Raw genomic sequence first — 16,279 nt, 5'->3', positions numbered from 1 at the left:
AAAAAAAAAAAAAAAATCAGCAGATATGCTATTACTTTACATGGTGCAGCACAGGGTAGCTCTTCTTTGAAGATGAATCTGAGATCACACCTTTAGTATGTATGTAATACATTTTGGTGCATTACTATAAGGTTTTTTCCGTCTGTAATATTAGAGATGTCACCAATCTAGTGGTTATGTGTTGGCCCCTAAATTATCTTTGGTACTGCAGAAAAATCCTGGGTAAATTAAACTCCACCTCTGTTTTACTCTTTTAGTTCTGACACTGGTAATTATGTAGCTACCGTAAGTTTATTTTAAGAGTACCTGCAAGGTTACAATTTTTTCCCCTTCTAAAGTTACTCCAAGATCACTGGGCCACATTTAACATAGGGCAGCTCTGAAAACCTACAAGGGCAGCTTTGAAATGACAATAGCTGCCAGCTGGTGGTCATTTTGAAAGCCTTCAAATTCATTGTTTGCAACGATATTCACAGTTGTAAGCCCTTGACTTGAGAGAACTACTATAATTAAACTGTAAGACACAACAATGTTTAGAGAAGAGATAGATTCTGAATCTTAAAAGTTTTTTTCCTGTAACACTGAAATTTTTTTAAAGTAGGGAAAAAAAAAAAAGAAAGAAAAAATAAAAGTTTTTTCCTCCAATGAGTTACATGCACGAAAGCACAATTACATGGTGAAGGCTAAAGAAACTTTAAATTGTTGTTAGAATGTGACTATAGACAAATCTCAATCCTTTGGAGCCTTATTATCATCGTTGTTATTACTTGGTCTTTAAGATTGTTAAAGGCTATGTTATATTTACTTATTCATGGCTCTGAAGTTTCATGATTCCAATACAAATCATTTTTGAATGATCTTTTCCTTGGATTTTCCCAAAGACTGTGTCATTGATGGGTATCTTAATAGAGGGATTGGAATTTGATGAGAAAAAGCTATGAAATACTTGTTCAGAAATAACATGACCAGGGTGAAGTGGGCACCAATATCACAACCTTACTGCATTTAAACAGTCTTTGGTTCCTTCAATAAAAAATAAAAAAAATTGGAGAAAGTCAATAAAAATACAGAATTTATCCTGAAGATATGAATTAATCAGAACACAGCAGGAATAAATACATGAATAGACATAGGTCACAGGTCACTGAAATGACCTGAGACATCTTCCTCTGCCACATTCACTAAGGGGAGGATTTAACTGAAAACTGCTTTATGTAAAAATACACACACATTCAACCACACATGCATACAGAGAGCTAGGTTTGTGGTTTACCTTTGCTAAACAAACTCTTTCTTACATAATGCTAATTAAATGTCATGAAGACAGTAAGACTATTACTAGCATTTCAAAACTATTCAGAGTTGCTTTAAATATTTTTACCACTCAGAAAAGCAAATCTCCTAAGTGTCTCTTGCCTAGGGCTCCTTGCATTGCCCACCCCCTAACCTTTTAGGAAGGGTGTGTAAAAGTCGCTTGATTCACAAGCTTAAGTTGTAGTAGTACTGCCATGGAGAAATATGGAATATTTTAAGGTTTAACATTTGCCTTTCAGCCTACTGGGTAAAACACAGAGTCTAGAAGCAGCTATTAACAAGGAACAGGCTAAAATTCTTATAGCAGAGTAGGTTATTTATTCTGCTATTTTATCATTGAGAAAATTAAAGAATGGTACTGGGCCACTGCATCATACACTTTAAAATAATTAACTGTATGTTATGTGAATTTCACCTCTATAAAAAAAGAGAGAAAGGTAGTGGGGTGAACTAATGGCTTTATAAATTATATGAGAGGAAAAAGGATTTTGGAATGTTGCTTTGTAACAGCACAATAGTGGGTCTCAGCACCCAACAGGAGCTGGAATAACAAAATTGTCATAAGCACAGTACGTTCCAGGGTCAGCCTGGAGCTTCCAGGAACCTTTAGAATAAAGGTAAAGCGGGCTAAGACAGGGAAGTCAATAGCTGCCTTAGGAAGTGTGGTCAAGAGGAACCTGGAGCAAATGAACTGGTTATCAAGGTCAACAACTTCAAGCTGTTTTATGGAACATCTGTGTATTTCAGTCCAATTCTCAAGTGGCTTAGATTGTTTAGGCTTGCTTTCAGTTCTAGGTACCTAAATTCAATTTCTCTGTAACTCAAACCCAGAGAAGACTCTCTAAAAGACCAAGAAACAGAGTAGAATCTCCTTAATGGATCTTGAATTAACAAGAGTGATTCTTTGGAAATAGCCCCTAAGAAGTGGAAAGCTAGTATGACCAGCAATGTTAGGTGGCTTGATTACAACTCGTAGAATCAAATCATAGTGTGGTAAGGAGGTCCAAGAAGCAGTGGCTTCTCAATCCATCAGCAAGGTTTCACAAACAGTATTCTTAAGCAATATTTGTACTTGGAAGCAGTATCCTTTTTAAATGTCACAGTTGGTATTTCAGCTGACATATATGGAGTGAGTTTAAAACTATTTTAGTATTAGAAAACTCGGGTTGCTTCCAAACTAGGAATATTTACTATTAACTGACTAGGAGAAAAAAACAACACACGACAACACACAGTTGGCCCCAGACAACTGGGGCTTCTACATCTGTGGAGTCAACTAACCTCAAATATATTTTTTAAAAAATTGTGTAGTTTCTTAAGCATGCAGGTTTTATTATTACTATTTACATAGCACTTAGATTACAATAGGTATTAGAAGTAATCTAGAGATTTAAAACATACAGCCTCTCATATATGTGCAGATAGGTCATATGCAAATACTACACTATCTTATATCAAGAACTTGAGAATACAAGAATTTTGCTATTTGTGGAACCAATCCCCTACAGATACCTAGGGATGACTGCATACAGTATCTTCACCCTGCTCTACTACTTCCTCAGTAATTCTTTCTGAAAGGTCACCTCCTAAGTATACAAAATACAAGAAACAAATTAGCCCAATAATTTGTAGATTTTATTTATTCATATAGTACATTCTCTTTGGGGGAAATTATCAAGATATTTTTAAAACCTGTTATAATAAAATTCTTAATTTCTCTCTACTCTTCACCAGTACATTACTTTTAATTCTTATTTGATAAATGAATAAAGCAGAATGACCTAACCCAACTATGTAAGAAGAGATACTTTCCCATCATAGGTGGAAGCCCATGTTCAAAAAAGCTTTCCAGTTTGCCTGTAAGCTTGGCAGAAGCTACATTACCTATAATATGGGCTCCTCAACTACCAAACTCATTATATCCCATACCTAATCCCTCTGTCTAAATCTTTCGCAGCATAAATAACATTTCTACTAATCCCTCACACTTACTGGGACTTGCTTACTCACACCTGTCTCATCTCTTCCCTAGCTTTTTCTGGTCCTCCCCAGCACTCTGCTTCCAAGTCCTCCTACCTGCTTCGAGGAAGGAAGATTTCCTTTGATCATTTTCAACTCACAGAAAACCTGACCCAGGATTCTCCAGGTGCCCAACTGCGGATGCATGCTTTCTACAATTCTCTCTCATATAGTTTGGCTTCCCATACTCATGAAAAGACTGAAGGACAGAATACAAGGGGGTTACAAAAGCCAGGCTTTTTTCCAACCTCTAGCCCTCTCCTTTCTGTGGTTCTCCATCATCATTTAGCATTGAGTGGTTATCACAGTGACCAGTCTCCTAGTTGTCATGCCCTTAACAACACTAATGATGTTCTTTGTCGTCATCAAAGTCTAAAATCATTCAACTCCCTTCTGCGTCACTCACGCCATTTGTTCACAGAAAACTGCCTTAATGGACTCTTCTTGGCACAAGATTATGCATTTCAATGTGGTCTTCTTGAATATCTTTATGACTTTTTCTTTTTCCCCTTCTAACCAAACTCTTCATATTTGCTTTTTCCACTCCTGATGCTTTGTGCTAAACCAGAGGAACATACAAAATCGTATATATTTGAACTTTAAATATCTTTAACCTGACTCTTATCTTTACACAGCAACTATTTCTAATGCATTTCTGGGCTTATTCTCAAAGAACACTTTTTTTTTAATCTCCTTCTTTAACAGGCTCCCAATTCCACTTACCCCCATTTTCAAACAATAATGCATTTTAATAATGATTGATATGACACCTTTCATCAATTCTCATCTCTTTCCCGAGGTTCTTCTTGATCTTACAAATCACAAAGGAAAATATAGCCCACCTCTCTTAAGCTAACCCATATACTCGTCTCAGGAGCTTATCTCTTCCCACCACCTGAAGACATCTGTTATTCTACTGAATAAGCCTATCTTCTCTTCAGCACTGTCAATCTCTTCCTTTCAATTGGCTCTGTATGATCTGCCTTTAAATATTTAGGTTCTTCTTTTCCCTTATATTAAAGCAATGCCTTCTAAAATCTACCACCCATCTAGTTAGAATCTTGTTTTTCTTTTCAACTTTGTTGTCAAATGCCTTAAGACTACGTAGTCAGTGATTGCTGCATATATATTCTTTTCCTCATGAATCCTAAAAAAATGGGCCTCCATTCTGTACCTTTCTAAGAAAGTTACATTTTTAAAGATCACCAGAGATCTAACCAAATCTGACGGCCTTTTCTCAGCTCTTATGCTTTCCAATTTTTAATTCATAGTTCTTCTCCATTCCAACCTCTACTGTTCTAGCCTAGGCCAACTTACTTGCACTGGCCAGCAATGGCATGTTATTGGAATTACTTTCTAACTCGTCCTAATTGCAATCAAATCTGTTACCCAACTGCTTTTTTTTTTTTTGGGACAGAGTCTTGCTCTGTCACCAGGCTGGAGTGCAGTGGCACGATCTCAGCTCACTGCAATCTCCATCTCCAGGTTCAAGCAATTCTCCTGCTGCCTCAGCCTCCCGAGTAGCTGGGACTACAGGTGCACACCACCACGTCCAGCTAATTTTTGTATTTTTAGTAGAGACAGGGCTTCACCATGTTGGCCAGGCTGGTCTCAATCTCTTGACCTCGTGATCAGTCCGCCTCGGCCTCCCAAAGTGCTGGGATTACAGGCTTGAGCCACCGTGCCCGGCCCAACTGCTCTTCTTAAAATGCTACAATCAAGCTACAATTTTGCCAAGAACCTACAGTTCTCTACCACTGACCATATTTGCATCAGGACTAAACTCTTCTTCTAGTTTTCAAGGCTTTAAGCACACTTATCCAAGCTTATCTGTACCCAAATACCTCAGCTGATTTTCTTACTGCCCTACCCCAACTGCTCTAGGCCACTGTAAGGCTTCAAAGCAACTGCCATTTGTTCCTTTCTGTCTTTCTGAGGCAATGCCTCTGTGAGGGCACCTCCCTATGGACCTGCGTCTGACCAGACCAGAGCTCTGGCAGTCTTCACAGTACTTGGACCACCATACAAACAGGAGTCATATCACTGGAAATGTGTACAGATAAAATGCATTAAAGTTGTTCTCTTTAAAGGAATACCTACATAGAAGGGTTTACTTAATTCCTAGGATACTAAGAGTAGGAGACATGAGCTAACACACATGTAGGATAATGAATGTATGTCTTTCCTATTAAGATTTTTTTCACCCCCCTCCAAATTATCATAAATTTTAAAATATAAGCACTCAATTCCCTTTGTTGCCACTATCAGAGCAGTTACTGAGAGATGATAAATAATGAAATGACTCTGAACTGCTTTGGTGATTCCTGTGATTAAAATATCAAGAGCTAACCTGATAGAAATAATGTGAAATATAATTGTCACTAGAATTATCTTTGATGATAGGGTCTGTATTTTATTCAACCTTAGGTCCCGCAAGATCTAGTTCAAGTCACTATACAGCATAGGTCCTCAAATATTTAATTAATGCTTTGTCGAAATAAGGGGAGAATATACAAAAGTAATGTGAAAAACCAAAACTCAGTAACAGAATGAAAAGAAAAGCATTATTAGTCAGAAAAATATTTTCTAATGGAATCTTAGAGAAATAAAGAGGCACTTAACATTCATCACACAACTAAAATCATTCAGTACAGGACTCTATTCCCTACAGTGGCACTAAAAACATTTCAAGGCAGCTGTTCTTTTTTTTCCCCCCACAAGAGAAGGGTATTACCAAATCCTTGGCAAATCTAATAACTATGGATCTTCTCCCCAGAGAAAAAATGGACACATGTACATGCACATAAACCCACAATTTTGTATGTACTCTCAAAAATCTGGGCTCCAGGTTTAAAATTCCTATCTTAAGGGAAAAGCTAGTCACTTTATAAAGGTTAATGATGTAAAAGTATATTAAGTTTTCCTTGCACATGATGCATTATGAAGGAATTTAACAACAACCAAAAAAACCTGAAGCTTTTAAAGAATCTCTCATTCTTCTCCTATTTTGCTTTCAATTTGCTTGCTATGTGAAGTAGTGGCTGCTTTTATGTGATGTATAATTTCTTCTGTGCTTTAGTGTAAAATTAATTATGACTATGATTTTAAGACTTCAGCTTTTTAAAATATATATTTAAAATACTAGGTAAGCAAGGCTTACAAAGAAGGTCTAGGAATTACAAAGTGGGTCAAAGATCATGTTTAGCCATTCTACGCAAAAATTCAGAAGTTAAAGTCTAATTGCCCAAAAAGTGGGGATGGGAAGAAGCAGGCAGGGAAATTGTTTTGGGATTTTATTTAGGACTCTGGCAAATCTGGGCAAACTACCTGACGATTTTTCCAAACTGGCTATGAATGAGAAAGGAAAGAAACCTCATTTAACAGGTATGTCTCTCAACACCAAGGAGCAAATGGAGCTAACCACTTGCTATGGCTTTGTAAGAAGATCCAACGAAAGTCTAATGCTGAAGGCTGGAGAAAGCTTTGAGCTAGTAAGCATCATTACAAGGAGCCAGCTTTTGTTGTAATAACAAGGCCCAGGAGCCTCAGCCCCATAGGAGACATAAGTGAAGTCTTGGCCTCTTACAGCAAAAATGAAAACCATAATTAAATTAAGCTATAGTAAAAGGCTGATGCTTAATAAGTCTAAAGTATTTTATTGGTATTTTCCAAATTGGCAATGTTCTTGTAATGTCTTAAAATCACTTCTAGATAAAAATTAGAGATTGATATTTATGCAGAATTTTACAAAAATAACTTAAATGGCTAGACAATTACCTGCTTCTACAGCCTCAGTTAACCAAATCTAAGGATATCTAAGAATAGATTTTTGTTTTCCTCACTGTACCTTGGGATAAAGTCATTTAATTTGTCACATTATATAGAAAGTAATCTAATTTTATATAGAGGTAACCTTGAAAACTCCAACTTCAACATGACTTTAAGTATCATCTCCTAATGACATATTCTATTATTATTATTTTCAATCTCTAAGCTTCTTATTTTGTATTCACATTATCCACTTCCATACTTCAACAAATTAAAGCATACCTTTTATCACAATGGTTAAAATCTCAAGAGGAGGTGTGACTTTCCCTTTCTTCCCAGATGCTTCATTTAGGCAGAGTATGGTCATGTTTTCTGAATCAGCTTTTGTTCACTGCCCAGAACTAAGTACGGTTTCTTTTCTTTTATTATCAGTTTAAAACTATTTCAAGAAATGTGTTTTCAGAAATATCACTTCACATTATGTCCTAATAAAGTACTCCACTATTCTCTTGATTAAAATTACCTGTTACAATTTAGGTGGCCTAATTTTAGAGGACACCCAATCTCTTCTCTTCTGCCTTAGTCTCATTCTGGTCAGGTACTTATAATATTATCTTATTATCACATTTTAATTATTAAGCAATGAAATTTCCAAGACAATATCCCACAGAATTATTGTTTGTTCAGTAACAATGTTACACTACTATAGTTGCTTCTCACATACAAAGTTTACTCCATATTCAAGTTTCAGGTAAGTCGACTATAAACTGAAGTTCTGTTTTTGAGGCATTTCCTGGTATACTAGGCAGTGCATTAGAAAAGAGATTATATTGCATTTAGGCTATAATAATTATCTTTCAACCATCTATGCATAATTAACAACCATTCAAAAAGAAAGTGCAAAAGTGCAATAGAGAGAACAAAACAGTTTCTACACACATAATGCATAATATAGGACATAAATCTAGACAACTAAAACAATCGCCGACAATATCCTCCTGAGCATTAAACGACACCACCAATTTTGTTTTATATGTATCCTTTCGTCTCAAGCATTCAAAGAATACAATAGACATTATCTTGTTAATTTTCAAAATTTTCAGATTAGGATATTACCATTTTTTTCACAAACCAGAAAACAAGGAACTACCATTACCTTTGTATAATTTTTCAATAACAGAGCCAAAATAAGAACAATTCTAGCTAATCTCACCTGGGAGCTTAGTACTACAAGTTTATTTTTATGAGTTAGAAATAGTATCACTCATGAGAAACAATGCCAAAATTATTACACTAATAAATTATGTTAAAGGCCTAATGAAGAAATACTTCAGCAACTAGGAGGTAACACGCTAGTTGTAGGCATGAGGAATATTTATATTGTCTCTTTTGGGTGTATACATTAAATGCAAAATCAGAAAGGAATCATGCAAAAATCCAGTTGCCCATGCAAGCTCCCCAGAGTCTAATCCTCTCCTCTCAGTTCTGATGTCAGGCCACAGTAGTGTGGAGACTTGTAGGCTGCTGTCCTTGTTGTAATGAATGGGAAGAGGCTGACAGTGGCATGGTCGAAACCTTCACCTCTTCTTCCCCTGTGGAAAAGTCAGTCATGGTCTAGTTATGGGTGACTAGATTTGTTAACAGTCCCTTTAAAAATGATTTCAATATTTGGAATACTGTTACATATATAAAATACATGCTTAATGTTTGGAATCCAGGTGTGAAACAAGACATGAATTTTAAAATATAAATGTATCAAGTACCTGGAAAGTAGTTATATTCTAAATATATCCTTAGTAATATTGTGTCAGCGATAAGAATGTAATAGATTTAGATTATAAATATACTACCCCCCCTAAAAAAAGATCAGGAAAGCCATTCTTTTCCAAGCCAATTGGACCTCTTATAGGTACTCCTAGTAAATGGTAAATATTAATAGTATTTTGTGAAAAAAATTAAACCTTGATTTACAGAAGTGAAAACTGATTAAGAGGAAAATTATAAATCCATATTTTTGCATAAATTATGTGCTAGAAAAAAATGAAACAGATAAAAATGTTAACAGTAAATTAACATACAGCATCTGAAAATTTAAGTTTATCTTTGAAGTAATTGAAAAATAGTAAAATGTTAATAAAATGATCCAATTGACTGAAAATGAGATGACTACTTCTGGGTCAGAGAAGTATAGATGAATGAGATCAGTTCTCCTGATTATAATTGATAATTATTTGACTACAAGTGACTTGTTTCACACATGACTCAATTCAATCAAGTCACTGTTAAAACAGTTCATACAGAAACAAAGAAAATTTAAAGAAAAATGCCCTCTCATAAGTAAAGTTTGAATTAACAAAAACATTAAAAAAAAAAAAATCCAATCCTAAACAGTTTCAAATATTTTTGAGGTATATCTTGAAACAACAATGCTTACTGACTTATGTTTTCCAAATAATTTTTAACATCATGGAATAAAAACAACTTGGCAGGTTTTTTTTGAAAAACAAATCTGCAAAATTACATTTGAAATGGTAACTGACAAAGCAGAAAAAGAGTCTGTCAATCCACAGAACAGGTGATTTTGTAGTTTTTCAGTAAATTGGCAAAGATTTTTATAAACCCCAAGTACATAGCAATGAGGCTGTGTAAGGCAAATTTTAGACTTGAGTTCTTGGTGAGAAAATGATATTAATGAGGAATAAAAAAGAGACTGATTGCTATCAAGTCGATAAACTTTATTCTATTTTGTAACAATAGGCCATATACCCCTCAGCTGGGCCAATTTGACTCATGAATGGATTGTTGATAAAAAAGGGACCTGCAAGTGTGTGAGAGCAAAAACCAACTGCCACGGGAAGAAAGCCAAGTTAAAGCACATGCCAGTGATCTTCATTTCTGAAGGAGGGCATCATCGTTGTACTGCAAAAATATTTCCATTACTGAATTTGAGATCTAAGTTCTTATCCTAATTCCACTACTAATTGAATGTGTGACCTTCAACAAATTATTTAAGCTTTCTGGAACACAGCTTTGCTATTCCTAAAATGAAGAAATTAGACAAAATAAAGTCACTTTTTAGGACAAGGTAAATCACTTTTTAGAGAGAAGGCACATTGTTCCAATAATAATAAACAAAAAAAATCTGAATGAATTTACAACTGCCCATGAATCAAAATTTCCCCCAAGAATATTTCTGTCAAAAATCTTTCTAAACTTAGTAAACCAAAAGCTGCTAAAAAGATTTAACCTCACTAAGGAAATAACTACTAATTTTAAACAAAAAAAAAGGGTTTCAGACCAAAAAAATAAAAAGGAAGCTGCATTTCTGTCAAACCTCTGGCAACTGTTCTTCCCATGATAGGTTTCAGATATATCAATCTTTAATAATTAACTGAACAAACCAAAAATAAAATTTTAAGTTACAAATATATAGTAAGTAGACATTTTATTTGTATGACATGTAGGTGACCAGGTCCCACTGAAAGAAGTATGCACTCTCTCCATTACTGAAGCACTTAGTGACAGCTGCCCTGTATAAGGTATCATGATAACTGCTAGATGATACAAAGTTGAATCCTTGTCACTAGTTTAACTCACGTGCAAGTGAGTTACAACTGGGGTAGGGGTTGAAGATATTACCTAGGTATTAAATTGCTTCACATTAGACATAGTTAAGATATAAATAGTTTTCCAAATTTCCACTTTCTGTCATTTCTAATAGTTACTGAAAACCTTCTGGCTACAATTAAACAGCTATTCTGCTCTGAGGCTCAGCACATTCAGTTTCCTGAGGTATCTAACAAATATTTATAATCCATGAGAGGATTTGAGTGTGTGAGACTCTTGATAAAAATTTTGGCACATTGAAACTAAAATTTCTCTAGTCAACAGAGCCTTAAAAATAACCTAATAATAAGCTTAACCGTAAGTCACCATTCAAATACCAAGCAAGTCTGCAGAGCCTGAAATTGAAAATCCAAAACTCTCCCCACCCCCTACCAAATAGAACAATGATTCAGAACCTAAAGTTGGTGACTACATTTTTAGCATCTCAGAAAAAAACAAAACAAAAAAAAAGTTTTAATACTCTATGGTTGAGTATACGGTAAAAATTTTAGAAATCAAAACAAAAACCACAAAGATAGGACCATGATTTAATGCCACATTTTTCCATAAAGCATCTACTTTAGATGAAGCTTTTAAATGAGTAACACAAGGACAACTAAACTCACCAATGAGCGATTTCTCATTACCAGTGTGGCATTCCCAGAATAACTATTGGTGTGAAATATATGGGTTAAAACTGCTCTTCAGTGCTGAGGGATAATATGATGACTATGAAATTAGAAGAAAATCAAAGGTTGTCTGTAATAAGTCAAATAAAAGCACAGAAAGAAGATAGCTAATAACTAGAATCCCACAAAGGCATCCTACTTCCTATCGTACCAAGTCCATGCCATTTTGCCTCATTGTCAAAGTTTCTCATCTTCTCATTCATTATATCTATACAATTTAAGAAGCACCTCCTGTTATAGGAGGTAGCTGTATTGCTTCTCAGTGTAATGGCATATTAATTCCTGCCTCTGTGCCTTTATTCAGGAGGTTTCCATCAACATAAAGGGCCTTTTCTCTTCCCCTGCTGCAACCCAAATCTAAGATATGATAGTAGGGATCAAATCCTACTTCTTCAATGAAGCCTCCCCAAGAATTACAGGCTACATTGACATCTCTCAGATTCCAGTACCATACATATAGTTACCACTTTCATACATAATTTTAGTGTCTTCAACTATACGGCAAAGTATGTGGAAATCGTATCCATATCTTAAACTTCTTTAATATTTCCCACATGGCCTAGTTCATCGATGGGCAAACAAAACCCACATATTCACTGTAATTGGCCTAATTTTTAAATGTTTTGATGATTTGGGGGAAGTGAACTTTAACTTTTAATGAATGCTATAATCAATTATGAGATAACACTACTAGTAATTAAAATGATACATTTCTAAATGATTAAAGCAAAGTAAAATGAAAGAAAATTACATTCTAATATGCTCTCTTGAATGGAAGGAAATAAAAGGAGTATTTGGAACTGAATACATTGTTTCACAAGTAAGTATCACGTAGAAGAAGAGGACTGAAAAATGTCACTCTGTGTTGTCTACTAACTACCTTAGTTAAATAAACAAATATGAGTCCCATTATTGTGCAAGTCACTGCATTAGGTGCTACCAGGCTTATATAAATTAACTTCACTGTATCAACGGTCAATTTCACTATGTCAACAGCCACAAACTATACTCTCTTAACCTAGCTACTTGTCTAGAACATGAAATGTTGTTCGTCCTAAAGGGAATGGAGATAAAGAACTTTGAGAGATCTATGTAAATTCATCTATCAGCCTTGCTAAAAATAAGAGTGAACGCCTTGCTGCTGATAAAAGCATCCTATTAAGATAATACTGTGCCATGCCATACCTTAAAGATTATGACAATGGATAACAATAAATTGTATGAATTATGTGAAGAATTATTCTAACAGAGTGAGAAACTATTATATTCTACTTGAGAGAATCATGATTATATTTCACTTGAGAGAATCAGGAGAGGAACAAACTTTTTTTAAACATCATCTCTAAGTCAAAGTTAAAAGAGAATACTATTAACAAGATACTTCAACTAAAAAATGTTATATAGAATCTTAAAACCCAAAAGTTCTGAAACCTTCAAGGGTAGCAGTACAAAACCAGAAGTATTTTGGCATCAAACTTATATTACCTTACATATACTTCATATTTTTCCCCAGAAATAAAAACATGGCAGATCATATGGATCTGGCTTGAACAATTTCTCTTTCACAAAAGGTGCATGTCTGTGACATGATATGCTTGTAAAACATTAATCATCAGAGTTTTCAAGTACTTTATTTATAGCTCAGTTTTGATGTGTGTATATGTGTCTAACAGTCAAAATAAGTAACTGCCAAAAGTAGGTAGAGAGTGGCTTTATCCCTCTTGCTCTCATTAATTTTCATTAAAAAAAATTTTTTTTTAACCATTTTACTTTAGAATCTAAAATCATAATTTTCACCTTGGTGTTAGGCCTTTATAGCACCATAATTTCAGAGACCATTTTCTTCTCTTTCTTTTTGCATTTATAAACCATATGAAAGTCTGGTAATTCTCCTATTAAGTAAAATGCTTCCAAACAGTAAGTATAATACTCCACCATCCTTATAAAGCTCAATATTACAAGGCATCCATCTAATGAAAATCATATTTTAGATTATGATAAAGACTAATATTTCATAGAAATTTCCAAGACATTAGTACTCTGTTATTCAAGTTTCTTCCCCAACCACCCAACAACCTGAAAATATGAGTTATTCAAAACTTCTCAAAGGCTTTAAATGAACCTACCTGCTACAGGGATCCCTCCCAGACCTGTGTTGTGCTGTGGCGGGAGATTCAAGTCCAAGAAATTACTATTTGAGGTGGGGTTTGCTGTGTGGTTCAAGTGCATGATGCTATTGCGTGGAAAGGCCATCCAAGGATAGCGGGCTGCCTGGCCTGGAAAACTGAATGAATTATAAACCGCTCGGTGCTGTTGAAATTGAGGAAACCTCTGGGGCAAGACTGAAAAGGTACTATTGAGAGAATTGGCATTTGTAGGTGCAGCAGGATGCAGGAATCCAGAACCTGAACCTTTGGCGGTTGTAGTGTGTGAAGAGGAGTTCTGAAGAGATGTGGGCGAAAGGGAAGGTTGGTCTTGAACGGACAGTTCCTTCTCAATCAGGTCTGCTAAGGCTTTTCGAGTGACATCGAAGGGATCAAAACCCAAGTCATCCTCTGGTTGTTTAGAAGAACCAAAGCCAAAAGCTGCTTGCCAGTCTGTAGAGGATGATACCGGGATTGTTTCTGTTGGGAAGAAAAATAGTGATGAATATCAAACATATAGCTCACTTTCATACTTAATAAGTATCTACTGCTGCTGGAAAAAAAAAAAGTATCCACACTACTGAAAGTTAAACATGTCATATTACAAATTAAGTATGTGTAAAATCTATGTGACTTCTTAGCACATTAAAATCATATAATTACAAAAGGCCTTATGTACTTCTAGCAGTTACTTAATTCTTAAGCTACTAGCTTCAAAAACTGAATAATATAAACTGATTTTGCTAACCAAAGGAAAAAATTTACTTGACACTCAAATTATACTCTCAACCATTCATAATCAAATCCAACCTAAGTCATTTCCGCAAAACAAATATCATTTAACAGACTTTAATTAGTAAAGTTTATTTTATAAATGTATTTATCAAAGTACAAATAATTTTAAATACATGCTTTCTATACTAAGAAAATACCTAATTTAATTTAAAAGTATTTATATTAATCCTTATAGTCTTTTGGAATTTTCTTCTTCATAGGTGCTGTTGTCAATGTTATTTTTATGCCACCTTTCATATTAATGAGAGAATTTAGAATGGATAAAAATGGAAATGGCTCAAAAATGCCAAAACATAAATGTTACTACTAAATAACTTACATCTTTGACAGCTGGGGATGGAAAATCTTAAATGTAACTATAAAAATACAAATCTAATTAAAAATATAAGTCCTTGCCAGGTACAGTGGTTCATGCCTATAATCCCAGGACTTTGGAAGCTAGGTAGGAAGATCGCTTGAGGCCAGAAGTTCAAGACCAGCCCGGAAAACATAACAAGACCATCTCTAGAAAAAATTTAAAAATTAACCAGGAGGATGAGGTGGGAGGATCACTTAAGCCCAAAGTGTGAGGCTGCAGTGAGCTGAGATCATGCTACTGTACTCCAACCTGGTTGAGAGAGCAAGATCTCCATCTCCAAAAAATAAAAATAAAAATCCCCAAAGAATAAGTTTTTACTATTGGGAAAATAATATAACCCTTCACTTCTGGAGAAATCTTTTAAAACAGTAATTTCTGGGTCATACGACAATGTATCTAACCACCTAATTCCATGTAGTTTAAATGTTTACATTTTTATTAAAAGAGAAAAGAGAGGCAAAAGATAAAAATATATCCACTAATGAGTTTCATGTTAATCTGTACACAATATGTTAAGAGCATAATTACTAATACTTGGTACTACTGTTATATACCTGATGTGAAGAGGCTTTGTGGTTCTGGTGCTGTAGGCCAGTCACTGGATGTCTGTGGGGAGCTGGGGAAAGGAGGAAGCCCACTTGGGATAGGGTTGGGATGGCGAAAATTGTCTGAGAACAACGACTGTGACTCTGTTACTGCCCCTTCAAAAGGGGACCGCGCACTGTGATTGGATGAACTGATGGGGATGACTGGATTGGATTTTGACAAACCAGGTGGTGGTGAAGGCGTATCACTGTTAGATATCTGAATAAAAAAGGAAAACAAACAATAACTACATGTTTATACATTTTAATAAGGCACAATTAAAAGGTCTGCAAGTAACTGCATTAGAATAGTGCTTTGGAAACTATAGTACTTGAAGACTTTTTAACGAAAGCATGGAGTTTCAGAGAATCAATTAAATCATTAACTTACATATATACTCTGTAAAAAAAAAAAAAACTAATCTCCCTGAAAAGACTAAACGAGTCTCCTTTCTTTTTATAACTTTCTCTCACTTTACAAAGAAAAGAATATTTCTCATTCTGGGATTTTATTATAGTATTTTGCTCAAGAGTGAAAACTTCCAGAGGCCAAACACAAATTATTAGAAGTACATGGACCGGCGATAAGAGAGTAACTGACTGTAATGACTATAACTTTTGCATGCTAATTCTCAATATTATAGTTTTCAAGAAAATTAGAGGAAGATCTAATTAAGTTGTTTCCAAACACATCATTAAAATGTTTTACATAATAAATCTTTGTATGATTCTTAGGTATTTAATTCAGAGGAAATTGAAAGACTTGAGTGATACTGATATAATACTCCTTTTTCCATTTACCTATTTATATGAACAAAATGTCTCAACACTTATATCTTAGAAAAATAAAAAAAGTGACTAGATTGCTGCTGAAACTTTGCACTTTTACGAAAAAGTAACATTCATCCAGTGATACATAAAAGCTAATTTAAAAATGGCCCTATTCTTCATTAAAAGATGAATTTCCAATATAATTTTACTATATATAATTGTATAAACATA

The 16,279-nt window shown here is 34.7% G+C and overlaps 1 protein-coding gene across 7 annotated transcripts in view; it reads right to left on the bottom strand.

Annotated features, from left to right (window-relative positions):
• Positions 1–16,279, bottom strand: part of CNOT4 (CCR4-NOT transcription complex subunit 4) — a 146,212-nt gene that overhangs the window by 19,460 nt on the left and 110,473 nt on the right. For 5 of the 7 annotated variants that reach the window (XM_017532512.2, XM_017532515.2, XM_017532513.2 and 2 more), the window contains exons 9-10: positions 15,248–15,497; positions 13,523–14,020 (exon numbers count right to left, since the gene is read on the bottom strand). In XM_017532512.2, the coding sequence (XP_017388001.1) occupies positions 13,523–14,020; positions 15,248–15,497 (748 nt within the window). Of the gene's footprint in view, positions 1–6,053; positions 8,694–13,522; positions 14,021–15,247; positions 15,498–16,279 lie in introns of those variants that run through there. The other 2 variants (XM_017532517.2, XM_017532518.2) reach the window with 1 other exon arrangement.

This window comes from Cebus imitator, unplaced genomic scaffold (genome assembly GCF_001604975.1).
Source record: "Cebus imitator isolate Cc_AM_T3 unplaced genomic scaffold, Cebus_imitator-1.0 Scaffold77, whole genome shotgun sequence".
Classification (NCBI taxonomy): Eukaryota; Metazoa; Chordata; class Mammalia; order Primates; family Cebidae; genus Cebus; species Cebus imitator.
Note: the sequence above shows the minus strand (reverse complement) of the source record. Positions and strands in the feature narration are given on the sequence as shown.